At 37.9% G+C, this 17,880-nt stretch overlaps 1 protein-coding gene across 24 annotated transcripts in view; it reads left to right on the forward strand.

The window, feature by feature from the left end:
* The window catches only part of Clasp2 (cytoplasmic linker associated protein 2), a 212,216-nt gene that overhangs the window by 143,630 nt on the left and 50,706 nt on the right, over positions 1-17,880 (forward strand). For 4 of the 24 annotated variants that reach the window (XM_057766225.1, XM_057766240.1, XM_057766239.1 and 1 more), the window contains 9 exons: positions 159-176; positions 2,479-2,580; positions 2,731-2,757; positions 5,932-5,958; positions 9,186-9,356; positions 11,089-11,196; positions 15,085-15,147; positions 16,028-16,134; positions 17,754-17,777. In XM_057766225.1, the coding sequence (XP_057622208.1) occupies positions 159-176; positions 2,479-2,580; positions 2,731-2,757; positions 5,932-5,958; positions 9,186-9,356; positions 11,089-11,196; positions 15,085-15,147; positions 16,028-16,134; positions 17,754-17,777 (647 nt within the window). The remainder of the gene's footprint in view (positions 1-158; positions 177-2,478; positions 2,581-2,730; positions 2,758-5,931; positions 5,959-9,185; positions 9,357-11,088; positions 11,197-15,084; positions 15,148-16,027; positions 16,135-17,753; positions 17,778-17,880) is intronic. The other 20 variants (XM_057766226.1, XM_057766228.1, XM_057766230.1 and 17 more) reach the window with 12 other exon arrangements.

Here is a 17,880-nt window from a genome sequence, read left to right on the forward strand (position 1 = left end):
TTAGCTATTCTTTTCTCATCTGAATGTTTTTAAGGCTAAAGCCTATCTGACTAAAAGTTATGCTCTGATTTCACGTTTTCAGATGAATCTTGGGGGAAGGGATTTTAAGGTAGCATTTTCAGAATTTGTTGAAATGTTGTTTTATTTCTCTTATTTAGGAACAGCATCTGAAGATGGTAAGAAGTAAATATTTTGTTAGTAACACAAATACCTCTACCACATTATTTTCATTGGTAGGACTTAAGTGTTGAAACTAAAGCAGGCTAATTGATCTGCAGACCTTGGTCATTTGCCAGGTGTGGTAGCTTCTGCATCCACATTTGGTTGTGTTCATTGTGTGTAAATTTTTTTCTAATCCTTCATCATTCAGTTTTGCTTTATATCTTAGATCATCTCATACTAGAAAACATAATTGCTTAACATGTTTAATAAAATCTTGTATATAATTTCATTTTTCCCAGTAATGATAATAGAAATGCTTTCCTTTTATTTTTGCTTTTAAGAAAGTTAATGTCAAGTCATTTCTGCTTTGTAGGTATGCTGCTTTATCGTTGGACATTAAATCCTTTTTTTCCATCTATTTTTAATTGTCTCTTGTTAATTTTGAATCAGTGACTAGGGAATTTTCAAATTGGGTTTGAGAATATAAGTACTGGCTGCATATACTTTCCTGAATCAGTTTACCTGAAAAAAAATATTTATTCCTTCTGAATTTGTAAAAGTGAAAGAACTCAAGTTTTATATTTATCTTTCCTGAAGGCTTTCTCATTAAAGCCTTTGACTTGAAACATGATGTTCTTTCTCTTGCTTTGACATGAATGGCAGCTTACTTCAGCTCTTTTTAATTTATAGCATTAGTATGTGGCTAGATTGTGGATGAGTTCTTTTTTTTTTTTTTTTTTTTTTTTTTTGATTTTTCAAGACAGGGTTTCTCTGTGGTTTTGGAGCCTGTCCTGGAACTAGCTCTTGTAGACCAGGCTGGTCTCGAACTCACAGAGATCCGCCTGCCTCTGCCTCCCAAGTGCTGGGATTAAAGGCGTGCGCCACCACCGCCCGGCTGAATTCTTTATTTAGAAGTAATCACTAGGCATCACTGCACTACTTTTCAGTTATGAGAACATGCTCTCTAGCCCAGAGCAGGCTCCTAAAGTCTGAGGAGCCTGAGTGTGGACTGCTGGGCCTTGTAGTTGACAGCACTTGGGCTGTGCCCATGATGCTCTGATTTTGTCTCTGCTTCACTCTGGCCTCCTTCACCATTTCTGACCTCACCCAGTCCTGCTCCTCAGAATGTTTTTTCCTAATGAGTACAGTCATATTGGATGACTAGTCAGAATTTTAGAATTCCCTACAAATTGTGCCTCGTAATTTTTTTAAACTGTGTGCAACATCATTGTATATCTGTTTGATACTGTTTCTGAAGAGCACCGGAGTGCCTAGCAGTAGAGATTTTACTATCGCTGGTTATTGCTAGTGGCAGCTTATACAGACAATTTGATAAACATATTTTCTTTAGTTCAAGAGCTCTAGAAATAGCCAGGTGGAGTGACATGTGTCTGTAATCATACCGATCTCAGTTTCAGGCCAGCCTGATCTACATAGTGAGTTCCAGCAGGATCAAAGACCCTGTCCCTCTCCCCTCCCCTCAACTCTAGCAATATAGTGAGGATATTTGTAGTCTGGTCTTCCCGAGGGAATGAGTGGAGGTAAATGTGAAAGGAATGCAGCCGGGAAGTACTCTGCTATAGGTGCTCCACTTCCTGAATCCCTTCTAGTAAATGGTTGGACTGGAGAAAGGAGTGAGCACAGCCGTGTGTATCGGTACCTGTCTGATCTAAAAAGATTTCTTGGCTGTTACATCTCTTCCTGCAACCTCTTTAGAAGTACACTGCCAGTTAAAAAGATTGTTTGGTGCTGTTTAAATCTATGGAGTATATTTAAGAACAATCTTCATTTCCTAGGAACTGGAAATTTGGGGGGATTTTGTTTTGTTTTTTTGTCTTTTGAGTGTCTCACTATGTAGAACAGTCTTGCCTCGAACTTCAAAAGAGATCCAGTTGCTTCCTAAGTGCTGAGATTAAAGGTACATACTACCATGTTCAGCATAATTAGTTATAACCCCTATATCAATAATAAAAAACTAAGAGTGAAGGTCTTCTATTGTTTAATTTAGTTTTTATATAGAATTTATATAAAGCAATATATTCCTGGGCTTGGTGCTATACAGGCTCTAGTCCCAGATATTTGGAAGCTACGGCAGGAGACTCCAAAGCCAAGGAATTCCAGACAAGCCCAGGTGAAGTGCCATCTCAGGAAGTAGACCCTAGACTGTGTACCTTTACATTTGTAAGAGATGTGTGACATATAAATAATGGCTACCTTATTTCAGAAGTTAAAAAAATTGAAAATAGTGGTGATCCCCTTTTTTATTACTAAATACTATTACAGGAAGTATTTTAATTGTTGATATTTAATTCTCAGGTCGGGTGAGAGCTAAGCTTTCTACACCACTTGCTGCTGTGGGGAATGCCAAGACTGATTCTAGAGGAAGAAGCCGGACAAAAATGGTGTCTCAGTCTCAGCGTATGTACTGCTCATCAGTCCCTCTGTCTGTCAGTCTGCTGGGATGAATGTGTTTCTTTATATTGCTTGTTAGGAGATGAACAGTGGGTAAATTCAAAGCTGGTTTTAAAAGCGACAAGCCACATACTGAGTTCTTGTTCTGTACTTTAGGTTCATCATCACCTGACAAAAATGAAGGTATTTTTTTTTCAATGTTTCGGGTCAGTTGTTGTGCATGTTTGGGAATTTTTTTGAGTGGGTGTTGTCTTGTGTTTGTGTTATTAGGGCCACATCATTGACCTCCACCACTTAGAAAGAAAACCTTCATCTTCTACACAGATGTTTGCATGGAGATACTTTAAACACAAATCCTTAAAGTCAGAGTTCACATTCTACTCAGAAACTTGCAGGTGTGGAAAATTGTGCCTTTAGAGGCAAAGTGATCTTTAAGTATTAGGTAAAATCTGTTTCTGTCTAGCAGATGTTATGCAAAGACAGATAAGTAGTATCTTCATATTCTCCCCAAAATTTGTTTGATCGTCTTAAATTTAGTTAGTATTTTGGGCAGTCTATACTGACGTATAGAGAGAGAATATAGGCTGAAGTAACCCGGTCTGGTGAATTTCGTGTGACTTTTGAGGTTTATGTTCTTTAGTCACTGAGTTCCTTAAAAGACCAATTAAAAAGCACAATTTTAGGACTAGGTTAAAATGAATAATCTGTTTCTGTATGTTCAAACATACTCCAAATATAGTGCCATGTTTAACAGAAAATAATTTTTTCCACTCCCTCTTGACCAAGAATTTGTCCTCAGCACTCTCTCAAAGATCAGGTAGTTTTTCTAAGAAGTAATGAGTAATGTTCTTCTGTGTAACCTAACTAATTGTCTTTGAAAAGTATAGGTTATAGATGGCTGTCAGGATGTAGATGTCCCATTTGTTTTATAACCTGCTTGCTGGATCTTGAGATCAGGGAAAAGAATAAGGCTCAGAGAGACAGTAGGGCACCTTGAGAACACGTGTTATAACACCACCTCTTTCTAACTTGAGAATGCTCAGCAGAATAGTATCGGGAGCTTTCTTCATGAGTCCTAAAATAAGCAGAGGGATCCGGTAGAATTTGTTTACAAATGAAGACTACTCACAGACAGCCAGAGTGACCCATGTCCTGTAAGGCAATGGCTTTTCTCTGACAAATCAAAAGTAGACAATAATACCACATTATTCTGTGAGTCTGTGAAATTTTGGAGTGATTCTTAGAGTACATTAATTAGCAGTGTAGCCTCTCTTCTCCTTGTGTGCTGCCCAGACCAACATCAGTACAGCCTGGGAACTTGTTAGAAATACAGGGTCTCATGTACCACCACAGACCTTCTGAATCTGATCACTGAGTGGTCTGTGCTTTAGTAACGTTTGAAAACTTTGGAGCTATATTGCCCAAGGTGGAGTCCTGGCTCTTCTAGGTTAAAGTTACTGTATTCCTCTGTACCTACCAGTTTAGCACGATTAATGAAAACCCTGAGACAGAAATTGGGGTTCAACCTGAAGGACAGAAAAGCAAAACAGCCACTGGCTCAGTCTGAAATGGCGATCCTGCTTTCAGGAATCTCAGCGTGAGACTGTGTGTGAGAGCTGTCTCCTTCTGTTTTATATTCCTCTCTAATGCTGGGATTAAAGGTGTGCACCACTATCGCCTGGTTTCTATAGCAAACTAACATGGCTACTGGGATTAAAGGTGTGTGTCACCACTGCCTGGTGTGTAAGGCTGATTTACTCTCTGAACTTCAGGCAAGCTTTATTTATTAAAATACAAATGAAATAGCATTACATACCCGTAAAAAGTAGTGGATAGTGGGACTGTCATGAGCATCAAATGATAAAGCTTATTTAATGCAATTAAAACAGCGTCTGCCTGAGAGTAAATGCTATGACTGTTACCTGATAAGATTGTCCTTGTTGGACTAGAAGGACAGTTCAGCAAGTTAAGAACACTGGCTGTTCTTTCAGAGGACTTGGGTTCAATTCCCAGCACCACATAGCAGCTCACAACTGTCTGTGACTCCAGTTCCAGGGGATCCATACATTCACACTAGAGTATATATAGGCAAAACACCAGTACATATTAGATAGATAGATAGATAGATAGATAGATAGATAGATAGATAGATAGATAGACCAAAAATAAAAAAATACAGACTATCCTTGTTATTATTCATAATAAAATAAAAACTGAAATTCATGTTGCTGTTACACATTTCTATAACTTGATATTCTTACTGCCCTCATGAAACAGAAATAAGCACAGAAGTTAGACTGTTTAAAACATAAAGATAATCAATCAAAAGTTGTCCATGACCGGGATTTAAGGATAAAAATTAATTGTGAGATAATTTTCTGACTTTTGGCCTTTATTGGGATCCTCCTTTTCAATCATTACCACTTCAAATCCCCAATGAAAAACAGAATTAATTTACATTTGACTTTTGAAACAACATAGAACTTTAAGATCCTAAGACATTTCCACTATAAAATCATTCAGGTCTTAGATCATATTAGAAAGATTTTATTTGTTTGCTTGCTTATTTATTTGAATGAGTATGTGTCCATTTCAGATTCTTTATTAAAAAGTTGTGTGATATGTGTGCGAGTCTCTTCACAATACATTTGCATAGGAGTATTTTTGTGACCTCATCTTCACTCTGTTGTAGTGATCCATGAGGGGATGCATGGTTCTGTATTAACCATCCAGGGAAAAATAGAGAATCTCTTGGATCAAAGCAGGTGTGTCCAGGTTCACAGAAAAAGTGAAAGCAGACCTAATGGAGAGACTTCTAGATTGACTTTAAGAAAGAACTGTGTCCTCGCTTTGTTGGTAGTGACTGGTTGTGTACAGATGATGTACAGCCTGTCAGCAGCTTTCTCTCTTCCCCCACCTCTTGCTTTTCTGTGAATCTTAAGAAAAATTAAATTTGTACCTTTTTCATCTTCTTTTTTCTTCAGCTATAAGATGTGATATTTGTTCCTATATCTAATTTTCAATTAAATGTTTAAATAACAAAATTGTAAACATTTAACGACTTAGATTTAGGACTCCCATAATGGACAAGCTGAAGAATGTACATTGATGTTTGCGTGTCATGTCATCTGCTTTGTACATGAGTGTCAGCTGGAAACTGTTCAGTGTGCTGCTTATGTGACAGACATTTGTGCTATGGAATTTTTTTAAAGTTTGCTCTTTTTTGTGTTAGGTTTGTTTTTTTCCTGAGAACTGACTAAAGCTTTGTTATTTTCATCTGCCATCCATTTTTAAACTGCTCCTCCCCTCTTCGTGGATTATAACCCTTACCCTAACTCTGCCTTTACACTTGTTCAGGATCACAATCTGCTAATACCATTGGTGGTAAGAATCTATAGATTTTATGTGTGCACCTGTTGTTTGGTCACCTATTTTCATTAACAAGAATAAGTTCTATTCAGCAGAAATTCCTATTAGATAGATTCCACCATTCTGTGATTGTACTGAAGCAAAAACTGCTAATCATGAGTTCTATTTGGCCTGTCTTCCCAATATCATGGAAGCCCTAAAAATTTTAAATTATCCAAGTTGACTCTACAGATATAAATATTAAAAAAAAAAGAGGGGGGCTATAGTAACATTTTTAAATTAAGCAACACAAAAAAATAGTTATTCATCTTCAAGTTTTCTGTCTCGGACATTTCTGTTCCACAGTATTTCCTGGAGTGAACATGCCTTTTTCTTCAATTCCTTGGTGACTCTACTAGAGAAAGAGCCTCAGTATTTTATTTTAAGTATAAATGATTCCTAGTTATCGGTGCTGGAAATATCCCAGTCTTTGGGGGAAGGAGAAGGTAGTATTTATGTGGAATGTAATGCCAGTGTCATTCCTTAAGGAGAAGGCATTAGTGTGTTTAAATATCTAGAGAGTGAACTTGCATACTTTTAATCAATTCAGTAAATGCAAAATAGAAAGAGCGGTCAGTATGCTTCTAAACTGCACTCACTCTTCCTGTCTGCTGAATAGACCCACATTTCAAGGAGTTCTCTAGCCTTTCTTACCAGTACCTCCACCCACACAAATTTATTACTGGTTTTAACAGAGTTCATATTGTATGTGCTCAGTTCGTTATAATTTCTATATCATTGCAAGTTTTCTCATAACTTTCATTGGCCTATCTTGTATTGTGAGTTTGTGGCATGTTGGGTGTTTGGGTGTTTTGTGTGTATGTTTAGTTTAGATATTGCATGGAGAAAACAGATGCCTCCGCTGTCCTCCAAAGGAAAAAGAAACCAGATTTGAAGATTCTTCACCTGCAACATCCTAAAACTTTTTGAAAAACGATCATTTTAAAGTAGACGAGTAATCTCCCCTTCTACCCAATAAGTACATTGTTGACATCACAGGAAGCGCTGCTGCTTCATTTTATAATATTGCTATCCCCAATGGAATATATACATATTTGCGTGTGCTAACATTTAAGAACTAACCGAGAGTATGAATTGGACTAATCAAACCACACCCAGAAAACACAACAATGATTATCACAACAGACCACATCTAGCTTGTTCATGTTTGTTAGCCTGCAGAGACTAGCACAATCAGAAGCTTTGAAAGCTTTTGTTTATAAAAGTTCCCAAAAACTCATTAAAGTTACTTTAATACAGCTAGCAAGAATTTAAAAGAGCATCCTCTATAAGGAAGATGAGATAGCCCTCTGATATACCTGCCTCGTACAAAGTGCCATTTTTGACAGCCAGTGCTCATTTCCGTTGGCATTTGAGTCTTTAATCTGCTGGTTGGAAATGAGACCCAGTTGAGAAAGATTGTGCAGTGTGAGCAGTGACTGTTAGCGTGTAGTAAACATGGGTAACAAAGAGAAAACGTTTCCCTGAAGGTTTATTTAAATGCAAGTTTAACTTCTCTGTAATATTGCCATTCAGTTAGATTGTAACTTTGAGCTATCTGATCCATTTTTTTATTCACATTTTTTACACATAAAGCACTTCAATCAACAAAGTCATTCTTAAAAAGGCATCCTGTGTGTTTCTAGTTTAAAAATGGGTTTCTTCCTGAGTATGGTTGTACATGTCTACAATGCTATCACTTGCAAGGTAGAAGCAGGGAGATCGCTTCATATTCTAGAGCAACTTAAGATATTCAAGAATGCATTTCTAACTAAAAATGCATTTCTTAACGTTGCTTAATCCATACCCAGATCTCTGGGACTTTTTCTGGCCCTCCCTCTATATCTCCCTGACTACGTCTCTGACTTCTTTGACATTTCTCTCGGAGTTCCGGTCTACCGTTAATACTTACGTGTCCTAGAATGTGGCAAACCAAGAGCTCTCTGCCTTCAAATAGCAAAAACAAATTTCTCTTTCTCAGCTGGCCCAATCAACATTTAATTTAAACTTAGTGCTTTTATTTGTTCTTTGAAAATTTATATTATGTATCTTGGTCATACAGTCTCTCCTGCCTTTCTTCCTAGTCCTTCTTTATCTTCCCCTTCCACTTTCATGTCCTTTAAAAAAAAATAAATAACCAGCTACCAGTATATACAAGGATGTATGTGCGTGTGAGGGGGTGACCTACTAGGGGCCACACCAAGGGGAAAGAAAATGAACTCTCCCTTCTCTAGTAGCTGTCAACTGCCAAAAACTCTTCAGGTGTGGGTGGAGCCTCGTGAGCCCTTCCACATCCGTGCTCAGCTAGTCACTGGGTGAATCGAGTGTCGGTGCCCACGCTGCTGTGAGTTATTGATTACAGTCCTGGCCCCAAACTACTTTCACAGCACTAGTTCCCCCACCCCCACATTCTTCCCATAGTGCCTTCTGCAATCTTTTCCAAACCCTGTATGTGGAGGAGCTTAAGAAGGAAGTCCATTTAGAGCTGAGCACTCAACAGTTACTTACTCTAGGCTCTTTGGATACTTAGGAGACTCCGTATTTATCACTGCCCACTGCAAACATAAAGACAAAAAAACTTCTCTTACCAAATAGCACCAACTGACCTCGCACAGAGATACTTCATGAGGCAGTTTATTTTAAGAAAAACCAAATTGTCATTGTTATGTACACAACACAAATAATAGTAGTAATAGAATTAAGAGTTTACATCCTTTTAAGTAATTTAAGTAGTAGTTTTCCATAAAACATCTTTTTTTTTTTTTTTTCGACACGGGGTTTCTCTCTAGCCTGTCCTAGAACTAGCTCTTGTAGACCAGGATGGCCTTAAACCCACAGAGATCTGCCTGCCTCTGCCTTCCTAGTGCTGGGATTAAAGGTGTACACCACCACCAACTGCCCGGCCTCCACAAAACATCTTAACTCTATCAAACACAGTGTCAAATATTGGATTGCTCTGGGGATCTTTTTACTGTTTGTCTTTAAAATCCCAGTAGTATTGCCATTATCAAACATATGCTTGAGTAGTTTATTCTCCAGTGCTGGTAGACGCAGCCCGTTTTCCCCAGCAGTTTACTATTTGTGTGTAAATCTTCCTCAATCCATTTCTTTGGTCTTAGAACCTGATATAACACCACAGTTTTCTTGTATCTTTGCTAGTTCCCTTGGCATCAACACTTGCATATTATGTTTTTCCTGTGTAGCTGGAAGCCGATCCGGGTCTCCAGGAAGAGTTCTAACCACAACAGCCCTCTCTACTGTGAGCTCTGGTGCTCAACGGGTCCTGGTCAATTCGGCTTCAGCCCAGAAGAGAAGCAAGATCCCAAGGAGCCAGGGATGCAGCAGAGAGGCCAGCCCATCTAGGCTTTCAGTAGGTAAGACTTTCTGTGTGAGATGCCACCTTTGACTTTCTTGAAAGTTCCAGGAGAATTAAAGTCTAGGTTGCTAAAATGTAGGGTGCAAATTGGATCTTGAAATGTGCTCACACTTGTGCACACAACTACAGGAGTCCTTCTCTATTTCCACCAGTTCCAAGGACCAAACTTAAGTGATGAGGCTTGACAAGGAATTACCTGAGGCATCTTGCTAGTCTAACTTTTATAATATTTGGTGTTAATTAATTCTCATTCACAAGCAAGTTTTGCTTAATAAGACGACTTTAAAGTCGAGACATGCTCAATGGGTAAGAGCACTTGCTGCTCTTTCATAGGATCTGATTTGGTTCCCACCATCCATAAAGTTGGGAACTGTCGGTCATAGTGACTGTCCTGGGGCAGAGGCGGAAGTGTAGTGAATTTTAAGTCAGCCTGGACTACGCATCAAGACTCAGTCTCTTACAAATTATTTTAAAATGAAAAGTTATAAAACATTTATTTTGTTAGGAGTAAAGTTTGTCACCAGGACACAGTCTGCCATGACCCCACCTCTTTCTAAGAGTGTACTGAGTGCTGAGTGTTGCAGGTGTGGGAAGGGGCACTTCTGCTGCACTGTCTGCTCAGAGCCCTCCAGTCGCTCAGGTCAGGCCACAGCTGGCTGCAGTGATCTGCAGTGAGGCCTCCCTAAGTGTTCTCCCAACAATTTATGACTTTTTGTCCTTTTTCCAAACTTTTATATTTTCTTCTCCTGTCCTTAGTGACATTGTCTTCTCATTAAGGACTTGTGATGGGTGGAGCTTTGTGCCTTGAGTTGCTTCTGCTTTGTGTGAGCCATGGCCTGGTCCTCTGTCACAGCCATCACTCTTTTCTGGATTAGGTGAACTCATCCTTGCGTCATCTCATTTTTCTTGATTTACTCTTTTGCTTTGCCTCATAATTTTCTCAATTAAATTCTCAATTAAATTCCTCAGAAATTATGTTTAAGAGTCTGGGTTTTTGTCATTACTTAAGAATGCCTTTATTTGCTGGGTGGTGGTGCACACCTTTAATCCCGGCACTCAGGAGGCAGAGAGGCAGGTAGAGTCCAGCCTGGTCTACAAGAGCTAGTTCCAGGACACCCCGGGCTATTACACAGAGAAACAGAGAAACCTTGTCTTGAAAAACCCGAAGGGGAAAAAAATGTCCTTTGGAATTTCATCTTCACTAACTTGCTTCATTTGCTTTCCAGACATTATTTTAGATTCTTCTTATTCTTATTCTTTTTTTTTTTTTTTCTGGTTTTTCCAAACAGGGTTTGTCTGTGTAGCCTTGGCTGTATTGAACTCTATCTGTAGACTGGTTGGCCTCGAACTCAGAATTCCACCTACCTCTGCCTCCTGAGTGCTGGGATTAAAGGGATGCATCACTACTGGCCCAGTCTAGATTCTTTATCAATACTGAGATTTTTCTGGTACCTTTTTATTTTTTGTATTTGTATTTCAAGTTTTTATTCATAAGGAGTGATAAAAGACATATGAATTGAAAGGTTCTTAGTTAAGTTTGAGACTCATCTGGACTTCATGGGTCCAGAGATCTGGTCTCAAAAAAGAAAACAGTAAAAGAGTAATTTATGTTCAGTCCCAAAACAAATTTGTTATTAAAGAGTCCTTGAATAAAATGAAGCTAAGTTTGGAAAGCCTAAATTCTGCCTTCTGTTTCCTCTTGCTATGTTTCTACTCCTGTTTTGTGTCAGCCCGGAGCAGTCGGATTCCTCGCCCGAGTGTGAGTCAAGGCTGTAGCCGGGAAGCTAGTCGAGAGAGCAGCAGGGACACAAGCCCAGTTCGCTCTTTCCAGCCCCTAGGTAAGTCTGAGCAGCTGTGACACACACTGCTTGCCCAGTAAGTGAGCTGTCACCATCTGGAAACTTCCATATTCCTAGAATTTGTGGTCTTCTTCAATTATATCTGTGCTCTGCCGTTCTGCAGAGAGAATAGGATTGAATACATTTGAGTAATGCATCTGGCCTTTGTAACTTACCTTAAACGAGCAACTCAATCATTATATAAATGGATTCCTATCATAATCAAGTCACCGTCACATATATATAAACTCAGAATATCGAATTTAATTTCTGCAGTAGAAAGGTTGAGTCAAGATCATAAATGAGACCAACCTGACCTACATACTTCTCTCTAAAAAGATTTTTAAAAAGAAAGATTGAATTCAAAATTTGGAGAATTAGAACATATTTTAAATATTAAATATTTACTTACAAGTGAAGTATGGACTAGTTTGATTAAATAAATTTTATTTTTTTAAACAGAAAAAAATGACTTCAACTTTGATTATTTAATGTACTCTTCTAGAAAGACAGATACAAAATAACATGTTAACTCCTCATCATAGGAAAATTGACTTTTTATAGTATTTATAGTTTAATTGCCTTTAGATGTCACTGAAATGAAACTTATTTCTTTTTATAATTTGTCTTGTAACTTTGATTGTAATACTATATTTGCCACCATTACAGATGTATTAATTGATTTTTAAGACTTTAATTTTTCCAGGATTACTGGAGAAGCAGAGTATTTTGCTTTCTCTCTGTACCCTTTTCATGCCTGATCTCCTTTTCTGTAAAATAAGGGTAATGGTGTAATAAATAGTGTAAAAGTTAGGAATGTTTGAAAGTTTGTATACAATAATAGAATACTTGAAAGGCGATACTGGGCCCACTGCAGGCATTCAGTTACCATGGCCACCACTCTTCCATCACCATGCTGTGAGCGTTCATTTCCTCCCTCAACTTCCCCAACAAACAGGGCATTACACTCTGGTGTCCAGGTGCTCAGACTTTAGTGGTATATGCATTCATATAATGCTGTTACTGTACTGAAAGGAAATGTTTTCCTGCACAATAAGAGTGCAGGAAATACATAGCCAAATACTTCAGTTTAAAAAAAATAAAGGTAAACATGGAGCTGGAGAGCTGGTCAGAGGTTAGGGTACTGACTTTTCCTCCTGCAAGGGTACCAGGTACACACATGGTGCATAGACATCTATTTAGGCAAACAATCATGCATGTAAAATTAAATAAAATGTCAGAAAACTAAACAAAAAGTGAGAGAGAGAGAGAGAGAGAGAGAGAGAGAGAGAGAGAGAGAGAGAGAGAGAGAGAGAGAGAAACAAAGGGAAGGAAGGAACGAAGGAAGGAAGGGGAAAAATGTTGAGCATGGTTAGTTGGGCACAGTGACACACTCCTGTAATCCCTGCAGTAAGGGAGGCATAGGCACTGAAAGTGTGAGGCCAGCCCATAACATAGCAAGATACTCTTTGAAAAACAAGAACAACAAAGCAAAAAATGTAACCATGGTTAATAATTCTGTTTTTTAAAGAAATGTATGGTACTGGGAGTTGAATGTGGCCTCCACATTCTAGATAAGAGCCCTGCCACTGAACTCTATCTTCCTCTCTTAACACTTTGCTAAGGAAAGATGTCCTTTTGCCACCAGCTCAGGCTGACCTCTAGGCTACCTTTAATCACCTGATCCTCCTGCCTATTTTTCTGAGTCCTGGGGTTACAGGATTATGCAACCATACCTAGCTAGGCCTTTAATATTCTAGATTAATTTTAAAGCTTCTATCTGACAAGTTACTTAGATTTATTGTTACAGGAAGCATTTCCTGATTCTCAAGAAGCTTTCTGTTTGGAATAAAGATGCTAAAATCTTTTAATCAACTTTGCTAAAAGATTTTTTTTCAATCCCTAGGTCAGTTTTCAGGAATACTTTTTTATCAGAATTCTTTTATCTACATAAAAGTACTGCTCAGCAACCCCTGTGGTAGCATTTGCTGAGCCCCAGCTTTCAGGAGCCTGTTTGTTTCCCAGGGGTAAAAAGGCAAAGGTTATGCTATCCTCACCATTCCAGTTTTCTTTGTTCCCTGTAGTCCTTCCTACACATGCTGACTTGTTAGGATCTTTTTGTCCTCTGTGACTTTGAATGTTTATACTCAACACATGGATTTTATAGCTTGTCAAATAGTCCCCATGTTACAAGACCAGTGTGAAGATTTGAAAACACAAGACGTCAAAGCTGAACAAAGTCCCACTTCTCTAGAACTCACCCCTAGTTCAGGAACCAAGATTCAAAGAAAAGTGTTCTGTATTATAACCACGTGCATGTTACTTCTTATATATATTGTAGCCACACACGTGATAACTCTCACTTATGTATTTTCAAGCCATTTGTCTGATACCTTACTTATCTGTATTGTAGCCACCGGTGTGCTACTGCCTATGTATTGTCTTGGACCAAAGGGACTGTTGACTCCTGAAAAGTTTTCAAAGATTTTTAGCCACAAGGCATTTCCACATCATGGCTCAGATCTTTCCTCAACATTTTAGACTGTTCCCTTACATAGTATTAAAACTGGGTAGTAGCGTTATCTGCTAGCTTCTGAGTACTGTCTTTTAGTACTTACTAGCTATCTGTGTGTGCTCTGTTCTATCTAATCCTTCTTTCCCTCGGTCTTTTTGATGAATTTACTGTTTATGAAAGCTGTCCTGTAGGAAAGGCAAAAGTGATTCCTGTTACAAAAAGTAGTTACAAAAAATAGTTCAGTTCACAGCTCTCACTGATATAGCTGAGGAGAATGAACTTAAAATGAGAGCTAGATATTTCATTAAACATAAAAATGATTTACGTGGTTGTTTATTTCTGGATGTAAGACAAGAATCAGCTTCATGTGCTGTCAAAATCTGAACAGAGACTCTAAAGTGAAAAGTATGGTAAGTTTATGTTGTAAAGTGATATTTAGGGAGATTCATTAAAGATTTTTAAGGAGTTTTATTGATACTTTTTTGATGCACATAAGCTTCCATTTTTCAATAGTCTGTTATCAAATGCAGAACTAATAGTCTGTGCACCATTATAAATAAAATATGCATTAATGTAAGTGAAGTAAATGAGTATTGAAAACAAAAGTCTTGAAGGACTACAGGTACTGAGTTATATCACTTATTGGTGTGGTTTTCACCACATAAGTCAGCCTCTGTGCTCAATTCCCCATCTGTCTTAGTCTGCCTGCCTATCTAACATACTGTAGACTCGGTACTTTTAAGTGACCAGGATTTATTCTCACTGTTCTGGAGGCTTAGATGCCTAAGATGCCGTTCAGTGTCTGCTGAGGGCCCTTCTGGCTCATGGATCTTGTGGTAGTGTACTCTGTAGAAGGAACTGCTTAGCTCTAGGAAGTCTCCTTTATGAGTACCTTGCTGTCATGACCAGATTGCCTCTTGGGGGCACCACCTACCTTTTAACACTTGGGGTCAGAATTTTAACGTATGTATGGAAGGTCACAAAAACTCAGACCTATACAACTGAAATAATAGCTCTCACTGGGTGTTGAGAGTAAAGGAGATAAGATTATTATTAGTTACCATAGTGGTTTTTTTTTTACTATAAGTGTTTGTTTTTGTTTTGTTTTCATGCTTGTACTTTTGACATTTCCCTCCATTTGAATACTTGCCTTCTTTGTCTCCTGCAGGCCTGTGTCTGTCCACTTAGGTATAATTTGTATTTGATCTTGCAGTGCTAGTTAATGTTCAGTTTGCTATATGTGGCGATACTCTGATCATTACATATAAAGAGTGACACCACTGTTAACCGACTCTCCTTGCCTGACAGTAGTGCTGCCACTATTCCTTGTTTCTGTGGTGATAGATGAGGTTTGTATGGTCCTGTTATTCCAGCCTCCAGACACCATTCCAGATCCACTGGTGCCCTCTACGCCCCCGATGTGTATGGGGCCTCAGGTGAAGGATGAGTACATTTTCACTATCATCTCTGCATTCATCTCAGAGCTTGTCCTTTTCCGTTTTTATCACATATTATTCATTTTTAAAGTTAATTTGTGTTATTTAAATTTCATTTACTAGAGAATAAATCACTTATTTTCCTCCCAAAGTAACTATTCTCCCTTAGCATTTTTCTAACTGCCAGAGGGCGTTGTTTTTTGTTTGTTTCTTCCTCTCTTTCTTTTTTTTCCCCCTTTGGTATAACTGTCATTTTTTAAATATAGAATTGTTTTATGTTCTCAGTTATGTACTTCATCTTTATTATATATGTGTGTTTAAAAAAAAAAAACCAAAATGGTGGATGAAGTGTTTTAATTGTAAACAGAAGTATACAAAGCAGTTGGTGGGTAGGTGAGAATTCATCTCTAGTTTGTCTATACACGTCAGACCATTGGGCACATAGTAGTCACTTAATGGTTATTGAACAGTCTGTTTCAGCTAAAGAATAAAATCGCTTATCCTGAAGGAGAAATTATAATTAGAGCTTTTCTTGTGGTGAGTTGCCTGTGTGACTTCATAGTTCTGGGTTACGTTATGGTTCACTTTATTTGGAGAGCCGTGCTTGTATTGACAGAGCCATCGTCTCCCTGTTCTACCAAGTAAACAGTGGTTCTTTACATTTCTTTCTCATTTGTTAATCATTTTGATTGCTTTTTCCCTTTTACTAGACCAAAACCTCATTGTGCCCAGAAAAAATACAATATTGCTTTTAAAATGCTTTGTCCCATTGGTTTTTTTTCTTTCCCCCTTAGTAAGAGTTGAATCCCACCCTCAACCCTTGCATTATTACATCTGTGACTGTTTAAAGGCTGCTTTTCTTCTTTCTCTGGTCAATTAGGTCCGGGATATGGGATCAGCCAGTCAAGCCGATTGTCATCCTCCGTTAGTGCCATGCGAGTCCTAAACACAGGCTCCGACGTGGAGGAAGCGGTAGCTGATGCCTTGGTACTTTTCTCTATTTTCCTATTTTTATAAATGTTCCTATTCAAAGCTAGTTTGTGAGCGAGCCTTCCACTGTATGGGAGAAGGGATGAGAAATTCTAGGGTAAACCTAAGAAGACAAAGTGGAGGCAGTATAAGTAGCCAAGTAGTACATTAATGATCAGTCCTTACTAATATTCTAAATTTTAAGCCAGATCAAGTAATCTTAACTGGATGTAATGAACAAAAAATCTTGATGTTTGTAATAATAATAGTATCATGTTTAAAGCACTGTAGTGTACTGACTGTATGACAAATAGATCGGTACATTTGTATATGTACTTACAAACATGTAATTTCAAGGTAATCTTCTCCCTGAGTTTGTAGGGATTTGCTTTGTTTCTGGAGACAAGGTTTCACTATGCAGTCATGGCTGTCCGGGAACTCTCTCTACGTAGACCCTGCTGACCTTGAATTCATAGAACTCCACCTGCCTTGGCCTCCTGAGTCCTGGAATTAAAGACATATACTACCATGCCTGGAATGATTATTTATTTAAGATGTTTCTTTGGTTCTTTATGCTCCACATATTAAAAAACACTACAGGATTGGGGTAGTTGTAGGAAGAATGCTTTGTACCATATATATATATACACAAATGTATAACACTGTTTTCATGTAAAATTATGAATTGTGAGGACTTGAAATGATAGTTGTTTATTTGGTTAGCTTCTGTAGTCAGTCCATTATGACTCTTTCAGTTAGGGGTGTAGCTGAATGGTAGCGGGCTGACCTTGTATGCACAAAAAAAGTTCAGTTGTTAGCACTAAAAACGAGGTGACTCAAATAATGATGCCAGTAATCCTCTGTTTCAGAGTATTTCTTTGTTTTCTCCTTGGGGGTTGGGTATTTGGATTAGTACTGGCACTGGACTCAGCCTTGTTCATGCTGAATTTCTGCCTGGAAATTAGTTCTTGTGGTGCAGGAGCCTGTGCATCCCAGGCAAGCAGCACTAAGCTGGCACCCTGTGCCCTTCCGCTTTGTTTTGAAATTTAGAAGTCCAATGTTTGTCTTAAAAAAAAAAAAAAAATATATATATATATATATATATATATATATATATTGGCTGTAGATTTTTTGGCTGTAGATGTGAAAGACACACTTTAAAAATATTCATTGGTAATAGCTATGTCTTATTTTGTATCTCACTGGCTTTTTTATTTTGTTTTGTTTTGTTTTGTGAGACTGGGTCTCAATGTGTGGTTCTTGCTAGCCTGGAACTATAGTTTTAGGATTCTACTTTTATCATTTGAATAGCACTGATGTAACTGTTAACTTTATGGAAAATTTTCAATTACTAAACCAAATTTAGAAATGGCAAAAAGACTATAAATAGTAAGAATATTTTGAGTTTCTTTGGGAAACTGTTGATAGAAGTGTTTTTGTAGCTTAGGTGTTTCTTTTCTAATTAAAGGATACTGACAAGATTAAAGATAAAACCTGAAAATAAACAGTTCTTTGGTATCTGTATAAAGCTGAATGTTTCTATGCATGGACATTGTTAATGCCAAGTTCACTGTGCTGTTTAGCAAAATGTTCCTCATTATTTTCAATTTCTCTCTTTAAAAATTGACTGCTCTCAGCTCTTAGGAGACATACGGACTAAGGTATAGACATTGCTATTTTCTGATGTCTTATGATATCATAGCTTTTTTTTCCTCTGCTTCATCAACTAAACAGATAATAGTCATCTATAAGAAATTACAGTGG

Source organism: Chionomys nivalis, chromosome 4 (genome assembly GCF_950005125.1).
Source record: "Chionomys nivalis chromosome 4, mChiNiv1.1, whole genome shotgun sequence".
Lineage (NCBI taxonomy): Eukaryota > Metazoa > Chordata > Mammalia > Rodentia > Cricetidae > Chionomys > Chionomys nivalis.